This window comes from Lepisosteus oculatus, chromosome 26 (genome assembly GCF_040954835.1).
Source record: "Lepisosteus oculatus isolate fLepOcu1 chromosome 26, fLepOcu1.hap2, whole genome shotgun sequence".
In the NCBI taxonomy this organism is placed as follows: Eukaryota; Metazoa; Chordata; class Actinopteri; order Semionotiformes; family Lepisosteidae; genus Lepisosteus; species Lepisosteus oculatus.
The window spans coordinates 3,569,309-3,587,869 of NC_090721.1; the positions used below are offsets into that span (position 1 = coordinate 3,569,309).

At 40.9% G+C, this 18,561-nt stretch overlaps 3 protein-coding genes across 4 annotated transcripts in view; 2 read left to right on the top strand and 1 right to left on the bottom strand.

The window, feature by feature from the left end:
- Nucleotides 1–876: 876 nt before the first annotated feature.
- On the bottom strand, nt 877–4,428 carry supt4h1 (SPT4 homolog, DSIF elongation factor subunit). Its single transcript, XM_006640835.3, has 5 exons — nt 4,262–4,428; nt 3,792–3,898; nt 2,605–2,660; nt 2,127–2,180; nt 877–1,447 (listed from the first exon to the last, which is right to left on the bottom strand). The coding sequence occupies exons 1-5, from the start codon at nt 4,328–4,330 to the stop codon at nt 1,380–1,382; spliced, it is 354 nt and encodes a 117-aa protein (XP_006640898.1). The 5' UTR covers nt 4,331–4,428; the 3' UTR covers nt 877–1,379.
- Nucleotides 4,429–5,573: 1,145 nt separating this feature from the next.
- hsf5 (heat shock transcription factor family member 5) lies at nt 5,574–11,731 on the top strand. 2 transcript variants are annotated; one of them, XM_069184242.1, is made up of 7 exons: nt 5,575–5,719; nt 6,182–6,706; nt 7,316–7,654; nt 7,996–8,090; nt 9,100–9,573; nt 9,890–10,040; nt 11,141–11,265. In XM_069184242.1, the coding sequence occupies exons 1-7, from the start codon at nt 5,698–5,700 to the stop codon at nt 11,173–11,175; spliced, it is 1,641 nt and encodes a 546-aa protein (XP_069040343.1). In that variant the 5' UTR covers nt 5,575–5,697; the 3' UTR covers nt 11,176–11,265. The 2 variants fall into 2 exon arrangements, with proteins under 2 accessions (XP_069040342.1, XP_069040343.1); XM_069184241.1 differs by lacking the exon at nt 9,890–10,040 and having other exon boundaries at nt 5,574–5,719; nt 11,141–11,731.
- A 2,645-nt stretch (nt 11,732–14,376) lies between these two features.
- LOC102688937 (E3 ubiquitin-protein ligase RNF43) overlaps nt 14,377–18,561 on the top strand; it is a 97,734-nt gene continuing 93,549 nt past the window's right edge. The window contains exon 1 of the mRNA XM_006640990.3: nt 14,377–16,340. Coding sequence (XP_006641053.2) covers nt 16,098–16,340 — 243 coding nt within the window. The 5' untranslated portion in view covers nt 14,377–16,097. The remainder of the gene's footprint in view (nt 16,341–18,561) is intronic.

Consider the following 18,561-nt stretch of genomic DNA (forward strand, 5'->3'; position numbering starts at 1 on the left):
TGAATTTACAATCAAGTTGTTTCAATGCACTAATCGTTTTGTGTATGTTAGTGTTACAAAGGTCAGAGAAACCAGTGCCTGGATGCCACAGAGATTCCCGTGTATCAGCCTTGGGCTTAAGCCAATGGAAACTTAAGACTGCTTTTGCTGGCACTGTTGATGAAGGTTTAACGTATGGCAATCAAATAAATACCATTTGCATTTAGCACAGCATTGCCTTGCTGTGACACTCTTATTCGGAAGTTTCACCAAATGATTTTAGAGATGTTTGACAACAGAGGGCATAGTGGCGCAGGGGTTAGTACTGCTGCCTCACTGGGCACTGGGGCACAGGGTTCATTTCTGGACCGGGCATGTTATCTGTGCGGAGCTTGTATGTTCTCCCTGCATTCATGTGGCTTTCCTCAGTCCGAAGATATACTGGTACGTTAATTGGTTTCTGGTAAAATTGGCCCTGGTCTAAGTTTGTATTTGAGTCTGTCTCCCCCCAGCCCTCAATTGGAAGTGGTTAGAAAATGAATGGATGTTTGACAACATAAGCTGGTAACAAATTGGCCTTAAAAAAACTACATAAACTCCTGTGCCACCTAGGCTGCTTTATTTATCATTTTGTCAGTTGGCCACCGTCCAACATGCTCTACCCAACCTTGAAATTTCCACATTTCTTGGGGAGATGGATCGTTGTGTCATTAGAAGCTTCTAATATCAGAAGAGTCAGATGACAAAGGTCTGAACAGCCAGGTTAATGAATAGCCCCCGATTAGTACTTCAATCTGAGCAGCTCTCTGCTGCCACTTTATGGTAATAGGAAGTCAATGCAAACGGTAAGAGTGCACAGTATAAAACAAAAGACGTGTACAATAAATTAAAGACAGCTGGCATAAAAGAGTTATGCTTTATTATACATGAGAGTGTGAGGAACAATAAGAAAAAAAAACTCCTGTTTATATTCGCAACCCTGGTGTTTGTTACTCTGTTTGCAAACTTTTAAATTCCTTCACAACACAGAGGACTGCTGAGTATACCGAGCTCATTAAAATACAGGAAAAATAAACTAGGTGACTTAACACAAAATCTACATCCATTAGAGCCAGAACACTGGTTCATTCATTGAATTCCAATTTATAGAATGCTTCTCATCCTTTGTCCATTGACCGCAAAATAAAGCTACAAATACCACACATCTTTTGCTTATTAAGTCTTTGATCCACTTAAAAAATAATAATTTGCACTTAGCATTTGCCATCACATAGCATATACACAAGCTGAATGAAAACAACAGTCCTTAAGAAATGAAAAGCCATAGTTTACTGCTTTGACATGAAATGACATTTCGTATTTAGTTGAACCATCCATGTAACTTATAAAAATAACATTTGTTATGTCTTGACAGCAGTGTCTCTGGATTTGTAAATAACTCCTCTGCTTTTCAGCTCTCTCACAATGCCTAAAATGAAAAAAAGTTTATCAAAAGCTGAGCACAGGTAATGTTAACATCTTAAGATGTCCATTCATAAATATGATAGTCTGTTAATACAAGATATATTGGACTCAAAAAAAAACCTGCTCTTCAGTGAAAGTGCTAAAAGGTTCATAGATTTATCAATACAATATTAAACAGCTTTATTTAGGATCTCTCAATTATTAAATAACTTCATTGTCGTCTACAAATTGCATTGAAAAGTGATGTTTCAATCTATAAATGGAATTTATTTCAATTCAATTCAGAGAGGAATATACTGGGTCTTCCTATCAAGAACTAAAAGATGTCATAGAATGTGACATTGACATGAAAGTCTACTCACCAACTGAGCAAACAGAGAAAGAAAAAAACTTCACTGCTGTCCATTTGGTTAAGTGCAGATTGCCACTATTTTTTCTGCTTGTTTTCATTAAGAATAATGAATATTGAGAATATTATACAGCATGCATGACAATCAACATTGGTTGAGTCTACACTACAGATCACAAGCTCATGTTTTATGAGTTAATTTGCTTGTTTCAGGAAGAGTGTATTTTGTCACAGATCAGACAGCTACTTGTGTACATTTATACATCATTTCAAATTGCTCTCCAGAACACAAATGCGCAAATAGGAACCAAATGAATCACACAAATAGGAATACCTGGGGGTAATCGTCCTGTCACTGTCACTGCATAGACACCTGGCTTAAAGTTACCTGCAACAAAACACATTTCGTCAGTGGATAAGTGCAAATGTTTCATGCTACTTTTATTATATTGCCGAATTCATCTACTACAACAAGAAGCTGAATACGTAGAAAAAAAGTAATTATTGAGACCAGAGGCTCATTGGGCACAAGATAATCCCCGCTTTTGTAGAAGTACTTAGAATGAAATTATAGACCTCTTTCCAGTAATAGTTGCTGATCCATTGCAGGCTTACACCCATCAATACTGGTTCCCATTTGTACAGCTGACTGTACTGAAGTACCTGGGGTAAAATACTTTACTCAACGGAACAACAGCAATGTACCCTGTTTCCACCTGAGCCCAGAACCCTACCTAGTACTCTACACAGTCCCTTATAAGGCCGTTTACCACACTGCAGATGCAAAATTGATCAACAAAGAGCACACTTACTTATTCTTTGCCACTTTGCCACCCAGCTGTCTTCTGGACTCATCATTGCTATGACCCTGAAAAGCAGAAATGGCACATTCTCGATTCGCAAAAGAATTAAGGGCACAAGCAGCATTTGATATTTGACCCTAAAAGAACTTCTGTGTCACAGAGAGAAAACTAAGGAAATAATCACTATGCTTCTGACAGAAGCAAACATCAGCTGTTTATTTTGGAATTGCTAAGCCTACATTCCCATGTACGAGTACTTACCCACTCACAGGCCTGTCTCAAGTTCAAGTACCTTTACTGCCATTTGCACAAAAAGTGCATAGGAAATCTTACACAGTTTCTCTCAGTCAGAAAACATAAAAACAAAAGGGTAAACACAGACTATATACACAAACTGTAAAAAGACTATACACAACCTGTTCTCACTATTGTGCAAGAACTTCACATAAGAAGAATGGCTCCTAAGTTACACATGATAAAAGACATCATGCCTACGGAGCTGGGGTAGATATGGGCCTCCTATATGTTATGCCGTTCTGTATGTCCTTGGCAATCAGGCGCACTGTCCTTGGAAAGAAACTGTTCAGAAACGTGTTCCTTCGAGTCTTAATGCTCTCTGGCCTACATTGCGTTTGTCCTTCTGGGTAGCAACGCCGAACCACACTGTAATACCTCCCATCAACATGCTCTCAATGGCACCATGGTAGAAACTAACCAGTGCTTTTTGTGGATGCCACTCCTCTATAGGAACCTCAAAGTAGGTAGCCTCTAGGCTATTTGATAATGCTTTACTTAAAGATGCAAAATATCATCTCCGCACAAATGGAGAATTGTGCATGGTTTTAAAAAGGTGTATATATACGCATATAGATTCAAAATCCTCATGATCTGTAGCTGTCTTTAAACAATATTTTGCATTTGCAATGTGTGCCCCCTAGTGCCCAAGGTACTCATTGCCATGAAATGTAAAGCCTAACATTCCGAATAACATAAACCAAGACCCCAGTACATTAGAACACCCTGCAGAACACTTTGCTGATTTTGCACTTTTCACTGCTGTTTTTCCTGAAGAGCAAACACAGAAGTGCATCTCTCCCCCCAGCTTGGACGTTTGCTTGCCCTGTAGGTGAAATGGCCACACTGCAAATCAGTCCCTAAACCGTGAGGAACCTGTACAGAAGAATGACGACACTCACCCGTCAAATGAAGAGCTGGTACAGTCATAAACCATCTCTCTGTTTCCCTTCATCTGTAGGTAGGCTTCACAGTTATCGCAGCCATCATACTCGAACTGATCAATGGTCTAAGCAGAAATACAAATAGCAGAGGACGCACCGCATAGTTACAAGATAGACATGGTACTATTAAACAGCCCAGACAAAAACACTGATTTAGACTCAGTGTGACACTTTTAAAAGGTTTAGATTGACCTGTTTGTTTCTAATATACAAACCTAATTTTTAAAACAAACGAACTACATTACAACCGTTTAACTACAAATTACGGAATTACAAAACGATAATCAGAACAAACAACTTAAAGCAGTTTTTAGCGTATGTGCAAAAGTAAGAAACAATGGGAATCCAACACATAAAAAAACAACAAAGAGTTTTTTAAATCGAGATGCTACGACAGAAATTATGTTGTTACAAATACCACATCGTACCTTCACAAGGGAACACAAAAGGCAAGCTCGCAAGTGTCGAAGGTCCTTGGGTACCGTCTCTAATGCCATTTTAAAGAGCCTTAAATCTTCCCGAAATCGATTTTAACAAAACACTCGTTTTAATCTCGAGAAGCTACAGCAATTTGCCACTTCCGTCCCTTTCAAACGACGTCATAAAGATGCGTCGGATGATATAACGTGACCCCCTCTCTCGCGGTTCCCAGCACACTGGGAGGCGGTCTGGTCTAGAGTGCCCCCACAGTAGATGACAGTCCAAAATAGGAGATCATGCCTAAAACATGAAAACCTTGATTATATTAATTCTAGTCTTCCCCATCTTCTGACAATCAATTCCATCTGCAGCACAGCTTAGCGTAGCTGTCACATTTTCCCCAAGGAATTCTTACTGATCAAAGAATTATAGAGTCTTATTGTATCCTCTGAAAGTCTGTTATTGATAGGTAATGACCATTGACAGTTCTACATGTATAATTAATACTTACTCAATTGCCCAATATTTAAAAGTATTATAAATTAATGTTTATATCGATGTTAAAATTCTGACCAAAACCTCCTCACTCCTCATTTGAGTGAGTATTTGGATGCCTTACGAGAGATTTACACGATTTTCATTAACTTTTTTTTTAAGTCTGGTAAGTAGTAGGCAGGAAAGCAGATACACTGTGAAAATCTAACAACACTGCTTTCTAAAAACCTGGGCTATCGGGATTTAGGGTATTCACATGGAGTTTGATAAGAGGTTTGTGTGCTGGGAAGTGTACTGAACGTAACCAGTACAACAGTGAAAACCTGTTAGCAAAGAAAACTAGATTTGTTTGTTGGCCCAAACTCGTGCAGCCTTGAATGACCAAGCACTCCGGACACTGGTTCAACAATCCCATTGGAAGGAAGACACCTCCTACTGCAGTAGGAGTCCCCATTTCCAGTCGCTACACAGGTTTTGAAGGTCTGGTCTAGACGGACGGAGTTCCACTTTCTGAGCCACCAACGCCACCCAACACCAGCTTTTCCCTGGAGACCCGTTAAGGTTTTGAAATCTGAGTCCCAGTACCAGACAAGACCTAAAAAAGGGCTGTGAATAAAAATACATAGTAAATTGTGAAAGCATTAACCCTCTCTTTTTTAAACGAGGTGGTTCGTGCTTTCAATCCATTTCCCTGTCGTGTTAGACAGCAGCGTTTCATTACGGCAACGAGAAGGAAGATATGATCGATCATCACTGTTATCGCTGGCGTGACGCGCGGGCGTTCAGCCACCGGCACACGCGACTCGCCGCCGCCCCCCGGGCTCGAGGGAACCCGGCCCGTGTGGAATTTAAAACGCGTTCCCGGCGAACGTGCGCCAACGGTTCGGGAGGAATCCCCAACGGTTCCGAAAAGCGATCCCCCGCCTGAACAACCATAAAACAAATAAACATGAGAAAAACCGTTCACCCAGGTAATTCTCGTAACGCCTACATCACATCTTGTAGCATCGCGCCGCTCAAGTGTTCAAAACCGTCACGGTGTGTATTGATTCCCACGGCGCTGTTGCTCTGTGTAGATCTTGAGCTGTTAGGCGCGCTATCCTAGCTTTAAAAATGACACTTCAGCTGGCTCTATGGAGAGAGAAAAAAAAAGAGAGAGAAAAGGTTACTTTCTGTAGTGGAACAAGTAATAGGTTTATTCCATTCCATTAAGAAGGCCGTGGAGCCTTCTTCAGGTGTGAAGAAGGCTCCACGGCCGAAACGTTGTGTTCTCTTTCTTCTTTTTTTCAGCATGGAATAAACCTATTACTTGTTCCTTTGCAGCCTACGCATGCTGACGCAGCTCCCCACCTGAACAACTTTCTGTAGTGTTGGTTAACGAATCGTATTGCGCGTTAATGCAAGCCGCCTGTCTTGGGTGTCTCCGATCGCAGCTGCCGATTACGGCGACCTGCAGGAGGCGCCCCTCTCCGTCCCGGTCAATCCCAACAACTTCCCCGCCAAACTCTGGCGCATCGTGAACAGCCCCCGGAGCCGCTCCATCCGCTGGGACCCCCGGGGCGAGGGCGTCGTCATCGACCAGCAGCTGTTCGAGGCCGAGATGCTGTCGCCCCTGCGGCTCGGCGGGGAGGCCACCGTGTTCAAGACCACCAACTTCACCAGCTTCATCCGCCAGCTCAACCTCTACGGGTTCAAGAAGGCGGTCCTGTCCCCCGGCAGCTTTCGGGACCTGGTCTCGGGCGACCTCGTCGTGGCGGGGGGGGCCTTGCACCATTTCCACAACCCCCATTTTCAGAGGGATCGCCCGGAGCTGCTGGTTAACTTGAAGAGGCTGACCAGCGCCAACAAGGCCAAGCTAGAAGCCGGGCTGGAAATCACCAGCCGACCTCCTAATCGCTTCCGAAGGCTCTGTACTAAACCGTGCGACCCCATAAATAAAGTAGATATACAGACAGACGGTAAGGAATCCGCTGTTGTTATAGCCCGTGCGTGTTAAACGTGAATGTCACTCTTAAAATGAGGTGTATCCTACTCATTCTCTCTTTACCTTTCCCATTTTTATGTTTATGTCTCCGAAATCAACAACTTTTGCGTTATTGTTCTTTCTGCTTTTGTCTTATTTTTAAACATGATTAATTTTGTAAGCATTCAAAAAGACATTAGAAGATTATCAAGTAATTGCCATTTATATAGCTTTAAAAAGGTACCAAAATGAATTGAAGTTACATAGCGGAGCAAAATTAAACATTTTTGTTAATATATCTCTGTCAGACATAAAGCATTTATATTATATGTTCAATACCATTCACCTTGAATGTGGTTGCACTTTTATTATTTTGGGGCAAAGCGTGGTTTGTCAAAGTACATCTTTCTGTTGGTTAGCAAGCTTTGAAAGGGCTGCATTCCTGAAATCCTCAGCAGGAATGTGTTGAGCTGTTTTGTGTGACATTCGTAGAGCTTGTGAAGAAACAATGTCTTGGGGTTTGTCCAGGTTTTTCTCGCTGCAGTAGGTTGGTTTTCCAGCTGTGGATGTCCTGCCTGTAACACACTGTGATTGACCACCACAGGCTTGGCGACTGTTGCCCAGGTGCATCACGGGCTCCACAGAGATAACTCCTCCCCCTACCATTGTCACCCAAGGGGTTATGAGAGGACCCCCCACCCAAAGCGAGGCTGGCCCAGCTCCTTTGGGCTCCTCATGGGGCAGGGCGATGCCCCCTCATTCCCGTTCTCGGACAAGGGGATCTCCATCTCGGTCATGCCACGCTTCCACGGCGAGCTGGCTCACCCTGTGCAGTCCAGCCCCACCACTGTGCACGTCCAGCAGGGCCTGGGAGGCCCGGGACAGAAATACAGCGATTACATCCCTCCGCGCATGCAGTACCGTGCTGGCTTTTACCCTCCAAGTAAGTCCTTTCGTCACACCTTCAGGACCAAAGCTCAGTAATAGCCTCCTGTGCTGTTCATTGAGGTCAGTTTGCATTCAGCCCAGAATAAACTGAAGTAATAAGGTGAAGGGCTCATACCTGGCTGGGCCTAACTACAGTATTCACATGCTCATGCTAATCTGTCCCTTCAGAGTCCAGCTGTCTGCTCCTTGTTTCAGTGTCTTCTGCTCCTAAGTTCAACTTTAAATAATATACAGTATGTAAACAGAGAGAGAGATTTAATATCCTGAATAAATCAGATCCCAAGGGGTGGAAATATAGAAATGTGGAAATGATTATTTGTGTTCTTTTTGTATCAGTCTATCAGTACTGTACTCCTGGCTCCATGGATCCTTCTCTGACAGGACATCCCCTACACACCCCACCTTCATTCTCCAATTACAACTACTATCAGGTGGGTAACATTTACAGATTTTAAGATAAGAGCTTGTCATAACGTACTAGCAGGTTGTTGAGTCATCTCGGTTTCAACAGGTGTTGACTTTACATTTTGATTCCTTTCTTGAAAAGCACTGAATGAACGTAAGTTTAAAAAATGAGCAGAACCATCAAATCAGTGATGTACCACCATAATTACAAGACGTGCCTTGTCAGCTATTACTCAGCTAAAAGAAAGGTTTTGTGAATAGCCTGTGTGCGGAAGGGAATATTCAGAAGTGTCAGCACATAAAAACCCTAGCAAATTCTCATTTGTCAAAGGGAAAGGCAACAAAAGGTTTGCTAACATTATGCAGAGGAAATTAGAACTCCAAACACATCTACAGGGAAATGCACAGAGTTACTCGATTGCTACTGTATTTACTGAGAGTAGGGTAAGGTTACTCGTGAACAACAGAAAGGTCTGGTTGCTAGGGAGGGCCTCAGGCAGGCCATTTTTCAGAGAAGCACCTAGCCCCCTGTTCAAATACTGCCTTCTATTTATGAAACTGGCTATTTTTTTACATCAACACTATTGAAATACTATAAGTGCATATTTTAATTTGTCTAAATACAGTATGTAGCTTGTCTGTGACTTACAAGGAACTCCTTCCAGGCATAAGGCGACTTTTGAGAGCAAGCAGTTGCTATGAATCATGGGAATGTGATTATCAGGTAGTTCTGGCCATTTTACAATGCTAGAAAATAGAGCCTTCTAATTCCAGTAATTCTCATTCTGCTGGTCTGTACTATATTTAATTAAAGTATACAGTGCACTATTCTTAAGATGAGTAAAAAAAACAATAAAAATAAAATTAGCATTTTGCTTATACAAGAGCAGTCCAAACTGGTAGGGGGTATCAAACAGACACCCCCTTTTTCATTTACAAATTAAAACATAATCATTCGTGACAGCTCACCAGACCTGAAAAAAGTTCTGTTTTTTCTTTATTTGTTTTACTATATCTTTCCACCTTCTAATGCAGCCACCCTATCCAGTTGAATTCCTGCACCCTGGCAATCCACAGTGGCCAAGCAGCTCCACAAAAGAAACAAAGAAACCCGACGTTAACCTAGACACAGTCTTTCAGATGGTGAATGAGCTTCAAGACTCCCCCAAGCTCCGTATCGTCAAAGTGGAGACCCCAGAGAAAAACTCACAGGTGGTGCCACCCTCAGCAGAGAAGCAGCCTCCCAGTTCCAGTTTCTCTGGCTCAGCCCAGCTGAGCTCTCTTACCCCTGTCGACTCCAACATGTTCCCTTTACATATGGAGAGCAACCAGAGGCCCCCTAGTGGCCAAAACCCTGATTGCAGTTTAACCTATTCTATGCAACCTATTGATGTGTCAAAAATAGGCTTGCCAGACACTTTTCTGGATAATAGCTCACAGAACAGTCAGGGCCATGTTCTTCCTTCTCCTCAGTTATCTGGAGTGACACGGATGGATTCCTCAAGGAAGGTAAAACCCAATTATTTGGCCTTTTTTCTTTGTGTGTTTCCCTGGTGCAGCTTTTCAGTTGGTGTTACAACTAGTGTGCACTATTTTTTTTAAATGGATTAAGCAGTTTTTATATGTAAAGACCCAAAAGCAATAACAGACTAGTTATTTTCTCAATGTGTAATACTGGTTAACATTGTGGATGTCATTTAGGTGCTTTTGTTAACTGTATACTATTAATTAGCTTTATGAAACAATCTCTACTTGTTTCCAGTTGTCCACATGTGAAAATGGCTTTTAGGATACAAATGGTGGAAATATTCTGAATCTGTTTCAGGTTCTGAACAATGTAGAAAATCTTTCTGGTTACCATGAAAAAGAATCAGAGATCTTGTCAGACTCCAAACCCTGGGTAGACACCAACACAGAGAAGACCTCTGCTCCTGCCACTACCCAGACTGGGATGATTAAAAGGAATAGGTCTCCTGGTAATAGTTAAACAACTGCCGAGTCAAGACCTTGCCAAAGGCTTCAGATATTATTCTGTGCGCTCTTACAATGCTCATCAACAATTTAGATGAGATAAACACTTGAAAACAAATGCTTCAGTTTATATACTGTTGTTTTCCATAGCTTCAAATACTTTTATTACAGAAACTATAAGGAGGGTGTGGACTTAAAACTTAATTTTCCCCTTCTTTACACCAGGCTTATTTTCACATACTGTACATACTGTACCTATAGGTTTCACGGCCATGAATTAATAATTGTGAACTACTGCTGGAGAAGAGAGAAGTTGGCCACTTTCTCTTGCATTTCTGCTTTTATGGGGCGACATGAAGTTCTTAAACAGGTCTGTGATAGACAGAAATACAGTATTTGCCCACTCATCTTCATTATCCTTGATTTCCAAATTAAAAAAAACAAAATACTACCTACCGAATTGATAATGTGCTTGAGTTGGCATCACACAAATACCGTAGTATTCATGTTTTAATGTTTTTTCTGCATGTTAAGCAATAAGCACAATACCAAGTTATTACATATGTTATTGTATTATAATATGTGCACATTTTTAATCTTAATATAGTGAAGCACTCCAGGGCAATTTATAAGTAGATGAGCCAGCATCTTTGTAAATAACCTGTTTACTGTTTATCCTATAAATACCATACAGCACATCCATGAGTACAACACATTTGAAAAATGTAATAGGTTTTCCATTAAATTGTAGAAAGTTCATGTTACAATAGTATTACTGTATAACCAGATCCTAGATCCTGGATTCGAACCTTTGATAGGCTCAGATTTGTTTTTGATACATGGGCATCGTTTCACATTTGATACATTGGTTTAGATGGTTTTTGTATAATTCTATAATCTTTCCCGGGTAAATTCTAATCTGTGTTATCATAACACTACCACTAGAAAGAACAAAAATACTTTGGACAACTGATGGAATATCAAAGTAATTCCTGACATTGACTCTTTTTAATCAAGCAATACAGTGTATCTTAAATAATGATGTCATACTGAAGCTCAGGTTCACATATTGATGCATTGATGTGATATCTATTATTTCATTCAGATATTAATCATCTTGTGGATGCAGCCTGCAAGTAGAAGCCTTGTCCAGAATCAGATGACCTTCCTTTGGAGCAGAGGGTATAAGGCATGGAGTTCTAATTACCCCATTATCCTGCTTCCTGCCATTTTCACTCTATACACAAGGCTCTGTGGATCTGGACCCAGAGGGATTTTTCCATCTGTGATTGTTCAAAGAAGAATCCTTCTAGGATTTGTCAACAAAGAATATTGAAGGTTTTTTGAAATTTTATTATTACTCTATTAAAGCACTAAAAAGGAGGTTGCTTTCACTCAGTAATAAATGGAGTCACTGGGATGCTAATATAATATAGCTGTACAGGTTGATGAGCAGATTTAATTATTGTCATCTCGTAAAATTCATAGCATTCAAGTGCTGTTAACTCCATGTCTGTGGAGTGTGTAAAGTATACTATTTTGATCTTTTCTTGCTAAGAAAACTAAGACTAAACTAATAGGTTAGGTTATATAGCTACAGTAGGTAATGCTGCTGGTTTTATTAATACTTTTATTTACTACAATCTGTAAGTTTAGAGCACTAATTTATCCAGAAAATAAATATGTTGAGGTTCTATATGTATGTAAACTTTGTAGTTTATACGTTTGTTGAGAAAGCATTGGGGGAAAAAATTAAAAACACAACTGCATATTTTTTTCTAATTTATTATGGTATTTACCATATATTACCTATAATGTATGTTAATACACATCCATATTTTGTACAAAGGAAGTTTCATCTTCTTTTATTAATTCCAAATGGTGGTGTTGATTTTTATTGAATTTAAAATAATTTTATTTTTCTCAAATTTTTCTCAAATCTGCGTTTTCTGTTCTTAAAGTATTTGCTTTAAATTATTAACCTGAGGTATGCTTTAGCTTATTCTTAATTTGTTAAAAATGAACCTTTTGATTACATCTAACATAAATACACATTTCTGTGATTTGTGAAATAGCATAATTAGAGAGAATTATTAGAGAATTTATGAATTTCCCACTTTATAAATGATAGTTTGTTTGCATTTATTTAGTAGTATTTAATCTTCTTTCTCGCAATACCAATACCGTACTACATTTTCTCCAGTACAACTGTAATAAAGGCATCTTTGGAAAAATTTGTCAAATAAGAATTTTATCTTTAATAGTGTCAGGTTAGAATATTTCAGAATACATTTTCATGTGGAAATCGTTTTAGCCATTTCTTGGTGGTAGTCCTCTAGTTTTGTAGAGTGGTCCCAGTCCTGTTTAACTTTTTTAAATGTTTTTTTTTTTCATGTATACAAATACATCTGAGAAAGGGTTGTGTTTAGGCTGCACTCAGGTGTTTATATTGCAGATTCCACAGTGCAGAGTTAAAGAAACAAAATCTGGAAAGTGTTTTTATTGCCATTTCACAACTGTAGATCTGACATGTTGTTAGTAAACCCAGTATTCCAGAGAATACTACTAAGAAATGTTTTTAAACCATATAATCCTCTCATAGTCATAGTAGATGGTACTCACTCTCTGTGATTTTGTTTGGCCAGAAGATGTACAGTAGCGTGTTCTCCTCAGGCAATGATTGTGGAAGGACTGTGGCTTTTTCATGTCAGACTTGATGACACACCAGCACTCTGTGCTGTACAAAAGCACAGATTTGACGTTGCTATTATATAGTATTTTAGTATTGAGGCTGAGTTGTTTATTCCTCAGACGTTTCCCAGCCTTACCTCAATGTGCTTTTGAGCTCCATTGTTTTTGCTGATGAGACTTGGTGTAGACGTAATCTTGGTAGTTAAGCTAGAAAATGCAGACTGCATACGCTCGTTCTCTAACCTAACATTCTCTTATTAGAAAAGAAGGAAAAACAATTCTTTACTCCAAACATCCAAGGTCTCTCTTGATTTTAATCAACATATTAAGATTGCTGGCATGGATAGGAGGTAGCTTCTGAGGGGATGGTTTATATAATTAAACCCTACATTTGAATCCCCTTGGTCTGCCCTTGAGAGATACAGTACTACTCCTCATGGTCAGTTCTTCCAAGTGTACGATTGTACTGCCAAAGTATTTAAAACATTTTTAAATATTTTCTAACACAGTACAAAATGTCTTCAGTTCCCTTTGCCATTGATGCTAGGGAAGAAGAAAGTTCTGATGAGTCTTTTCTTAATAATTGCAGTGGAACACTTGACTATAGTCTTTTAGCCCTTTCAGGACTAACAGTATCATGAAATCCAAATCTCTCAGTTTACAGGTTGATATAGAAGAGGTCTATATAAATTAACTAAGGACTTGGCTGAAACACTATTGCTACATATGATTATGAACTGTCTTTTGAGATATGGTAGGTAGGTTCCAGGCCATAAAGGCCCATGGGGAAAGGGGGGGGGCCAAGGGCCACCATTTGTCTCAACCATCTGACCCTGGAGGTGGAGGTGATGAGGTCAGCATCACTCTCTGGCTGGCCTGTTACCCCCAGAAGGATTAACCCCCAGTGCTCATTTGGAAAGCAGGCTGAGTGGACCTGGGAGCCATCTGGAAGGAATTAGAGCAATCTACTTCACCTGCCCCTACCTGGGATTGAACCCGGGACCTTCTGGTCAGGAGCAAGACACTCTTGCTGTCTGAGCTACCAGGGCTCCCTTTTGAGAAATGCATTAACATATTAACATAAGAAAAGTCATCAATGACTTTTGTTGGCCATTTTGGTGATGTAGTCCCTGTTTGGGTGCTTGTGGTTACAATGTCTGAGGCTCCTTGAAAGAAGCCAGGTTTTCAGCTTCACCAACATGGTGGGGTTCCTTGATCCTGCTCCCACAACTCTTAGTGTAAAGGGCATGCCTCCTGCTCTCAGTTTGCAATGCCCTTCCATGAAGTGGAACAAAACTGCACAAAACAGCTCTCGAGGGAAGGGGGGGGGGGTGATTTGTTGTACAGATTTTAAACATTCAACACTTTCCCTAATTGAAAAAAAACAGAAGGTTTAGATTTTTTTTCTAATACGAGCCCTAGAGAAAGGTTTGTTTTTCGAGTGCTATAAGCTTTCTTTGTTTCTAGGAAAAGCTGTTAGCTGAATAGTGGTAATCCGGTTGCAAATTCCTTCTCTGCCCCCCGGAGAAGCTGGAAAGTGCCCTGCTGGTGCAGTTTTCCAGCTTCCCCAGTAGAGGGAGCCTGGTGTTCCCTTCGGCTTGCGTTTCTCCTGGCTGCTCCACCCTCGGTGACAGTCAGTCAGCAGGTAGACAGTGAATGAGATCCCAGGGGAGGGAACAGGGAACTGAGGACGAGACGTTGGAATGACCGCGGTAATCTTTTTCCAACTTTGTTTTTCCGTGACAATTATTGTACCGGACTCCTTCTGAAGTCGTCTGCTATGTTTCTGTTGATATTCTACGCAACTTTGTAGCTTCTTTCTACAAACACATTGATACCTATCGGATTTTCGGCAGAGTTTTATCCCAGCAGGAAAGAATTTCGTGTCAGAAATTGGTTCATTTAACATCTCTGGAAACCCGAGGAAGAATTCGGTGTGGAAGTGACTTACCGAACATGTTTGAAGTGCAAAAATAAAAATAAGAGTATTTTAACCGTCTGACGGAGCTATTTCAAAGCCTACATGTGATTTACAACCCTTCTGGATTATAAGTGAAAGTTTGTGCGTGCATTTTACACGCAACTTTTTAAAAAATGATATTTCCTCTCGCGATTTCTGATCGCCAGTTATTTTCATTCTGCTCGTTTTCATATTGGAATGCTCCCGAAGTAATGGAATGAAAAATTAAAATAACAAGTTTTGTAGTTTTTTTTTCACTTTCTTGAGAAGATTGACAAACTTTTTTTTGCCAATACGAGTTTCACGCTTCACCATTCCCGTGGTTTAAATAAGTAGACCTCGCTAGTCACGTTTTATAACTGGAGGATTAAACATCGAGGATAACTGAGTTTCGGTTCAAGGATATCCATGTGGAAGTTTTTTTTTCCAGACCACTTATGCTTCATATGATAACATACCGAGCTACCGCATTTTCAATTTACCTTTTCTGTTACACTAAACACCGTGGATTAAACGGATTTTTTGTTATGCTAAAATAATTTATACAACACGTGTGCTGTGCCCGAGTCCACATGAGGGGGTTAATATTTGTGTGAAGTGCTACAAAGTTTCGCAAGTTTTTAACTGTAGCTGGGAGAACAGCTACTCTAAATCTATGGAGTACACCAAACCGCGTCTTCTTTAGGAAAACGAAAGTCTCTGGATTTACTACACTAAAGATCAAGTGAACCAAAACCAGAAGGAATCTGACATATTAACGTTTGCACCAGGAATACGTTTCCATCAACCAGGAATTCTTTTAATCTTGAGTGCATTGAGGAATGGAAAGACAGGACTGTGTGTTCCCAATATTTACTTCAGCGCTTCGCCTTGTTTACGCAAACAGTGTTCGGCCTCTTCTTTGTTACGCCGGTTAGCTAAAAATGTTTTCGAGTAGACATTTACCAAGTGTCGTGTTGAAGCAAAACGGTATTTTCCGCCACACCATTCAATAAAGCAGGCGTGTTCAAATGCACGCTCGGTTTGCACTCGGGCGAGCAAAAACAGAAGTGTGTTTTCTAAGTGACAGTTTTCCTATCTGTAATTGCACGTACCACAATGACCGGTTTCCGTGCCTTTTTTAGAAATTGTCTGCCGGAGAAAAGAACTTTGAACCCGGGTTCCAGTTCGACGACCAAACCATAGGAAATCGGGTTCTCGATTCAAGGATTTTAAAGCAACCCACGTGCAAGAGGAGTTTGGATACCGTGTCTGCAGATTGACTTCCACAGGTTGCAGCACAGTTTTTGAGGGGGGTGGGGGGGGAGAAGAAGGAGGGGAGGGGGTCTTTTTGCTGGTGGAGTAACTGGAGTAGGCTGACCGCTTTCCAGCACACGATGCGCGGCCGGCGCCCGCCGCTGCAGCCGGGGCAATGACCGTAAGTCGGCGGCAACTGCCCGGGCTCTGGCCGTGGCTGCTAATGGCGGCCCTACAGGTGGTGCTCGGGCAGACGGGTCTGGAGCTGGCGGCGGCGGTGGAGTCGGAGCGATCGGCACCCAAAGCTGTCATTAAGGTGACACTGCTGAAACAGGAGCCGGCGGGCAAGCCCATCACTCTGGAAGGAGTGTTCGCCGGCGCCAGCGTAAGAGCTTCCGCTGAAGGAAAGCTTATGCAGGTGGGTATGGAGGTGGCACTGGGAGAGAAAAAAAAAAACTTCACTTTCACCTTTATTCCCCCTTCTCTTAAAAACCTCGCCCGGGGCGGTCCAGTCCGGAAGGTCCGGCGTGTCTGAAGGTTTTATTTTTTCCCAACTTGGCTCAAGCTGGTGATCGTCTTTTTTTTTTAGATCAATGTTTAAATCCCAGTCACTTGGGTGCTGTTTCTTTAAAGAGATCTCGAAAACCTACAGACAGCCGTCCCGGACTGGTCAGCCCTGAAACCGTGATGATTTAATAGTATTGCCCTGGGCTATGCATCGCCATACATCTGGGCTGTTTATATATACACATATATTATGTTTACAATGCAGACAATAAACTATTTTCCCAGAAGCATCATTCGGTCAGCTGTACCGAATGGGCCCAAGTGTTTAATAGCCAAGGATAAGCAGATTTGAGAATATAGAAAATAAGGTTTACTTTGTTGTCCCTCTGCTTTTCAATGTTCTACAGTCTCGGCACAGCACTGAAAGGGGGTTAGCTATATGTAATAATATGTGTCCGTCCGTGTGAACCCCAGCAGGTGACTGTCGCCTACAAAGGGCAGTGGAGATAGGCTGCCGTTTTTCTTTCCCAAAAAATGTGGAGCGCTTCTGTTAACATGAACCTCAAGGTTCTGTAGCTTGCTGCCTAAGTGATACCCACAAAAATCTTCTAGTATTTTGTGACACTTTAAACCCTTTCTTTTCTAAAAAAATATTATTCCCGCGGGGCTGCGGATAGGGAAATGCGGAACAAAGAAACATTAAAACAATAAGGCTCTACAAAATCATTACAGTCTTGCTGAAGTGCTGATGAACCTGATAACGATCTTGAAATTAAGAGGCGTTTGGATAGAGAGGACTTCCAACTTCATTCCTGCGCCGAGCGAGAGCTGGTTACAGTATTTGTAAACTGAACTCCTTGTCGTGATCCCAGACTGACGGTTGTTTTGGTATTTGTGACATGCTTTGACATTGTGTGTGATAACAAAATTACTTCAGGGAAATATGCTAACACGGAGACAATTTGTGTTGTATGGCTTTCACCTTGAGTATGGTATCGTCCCGAGATTTTGTTGCCGACAATGTTTAGTAAATAAAAAGATGGGTGTTTAAAAGCATATTAGGTTTTTTAAATTCTCTTTCACGGATGCTAATTCTTTATACCTATGAACTTCAAGGGCTACAAAAAAGTTTGTGTTGCCAAACAATGCAATTAACTTTACACTTATGTTTGAATACAATTACTACAGCTTGTAACAGTTTGCATAAATTAACTAGGCCCTTCCCTGTCAGTTCACCGAATCTGTAAGTTTTAAACCTGTTTTTTTATTTTGAAAATGCACAAAACTGTTCATTTATTAGGTATGTGCAGTTCTCAAAATGGTTTTAGATAGATGGAAGCAGAATAATTTTAAAATGACAGCTCTGTGCTTTTTTAAAAAACCTGCTTGCTGCTTTTATTGAGCAGCAGAGTGGGGGGGAATCTCTCAAGTTATTACCCCTTAAAATGTGCTTTTTTATTTCCATGCATACAGATACATGTGCAAATTAAGTGAATGGCCAGAAGTAATGTTATTTCATTCAAGTATCATTTTCCTCCAGAATGTGATTTTTGTCAGACTTTGCCAGGAGAGCTAACCTGAAAAATGCTGGTAGCTAATTTGAATACCACAGAACTGAAGATCCCACAAGCAGCTTTTAATTAACGGCTTGTCTCTTCTCCTCCTTGGAAGGGAAAAGCTGTGTGAGGAGCCCAGCAGCTCGTCTCTGAAATGTCTTTATTGTCATTAAGAGAGGGTGACATGATAGAGGCTCTCCAAGTTCTGCTTCTCCCTCTGCTTGCCAGGTGTAAGGAAGGCCCTAAGCAGAAAACCAGACGCTATAATCTTCTGCACTCGCAAGGCAGCCTGTAGTAGTTTGAGGATTAAAACAGGGCCTCATTGGAAGGGAAAGCCCAAAACATTACTTCTAGCAAGGAAGTCTGGAAAAAGAAGGGGATTGTTATTGAGAAATACTTTTTTATATATATGTTTTGGTGGAGGAGTTCAGTTTGCCAGCATTCCAAATGAAATCCTTGGGATATCGGATGTTTTTTTCTGTTTTCCACAAAAACTGTAAACGTTTGACACCTACTGTAGTAAACACTTGTCCTGGTTAATGGGAAACTACATTTTAACCCTCTTCAGCAGTTCAC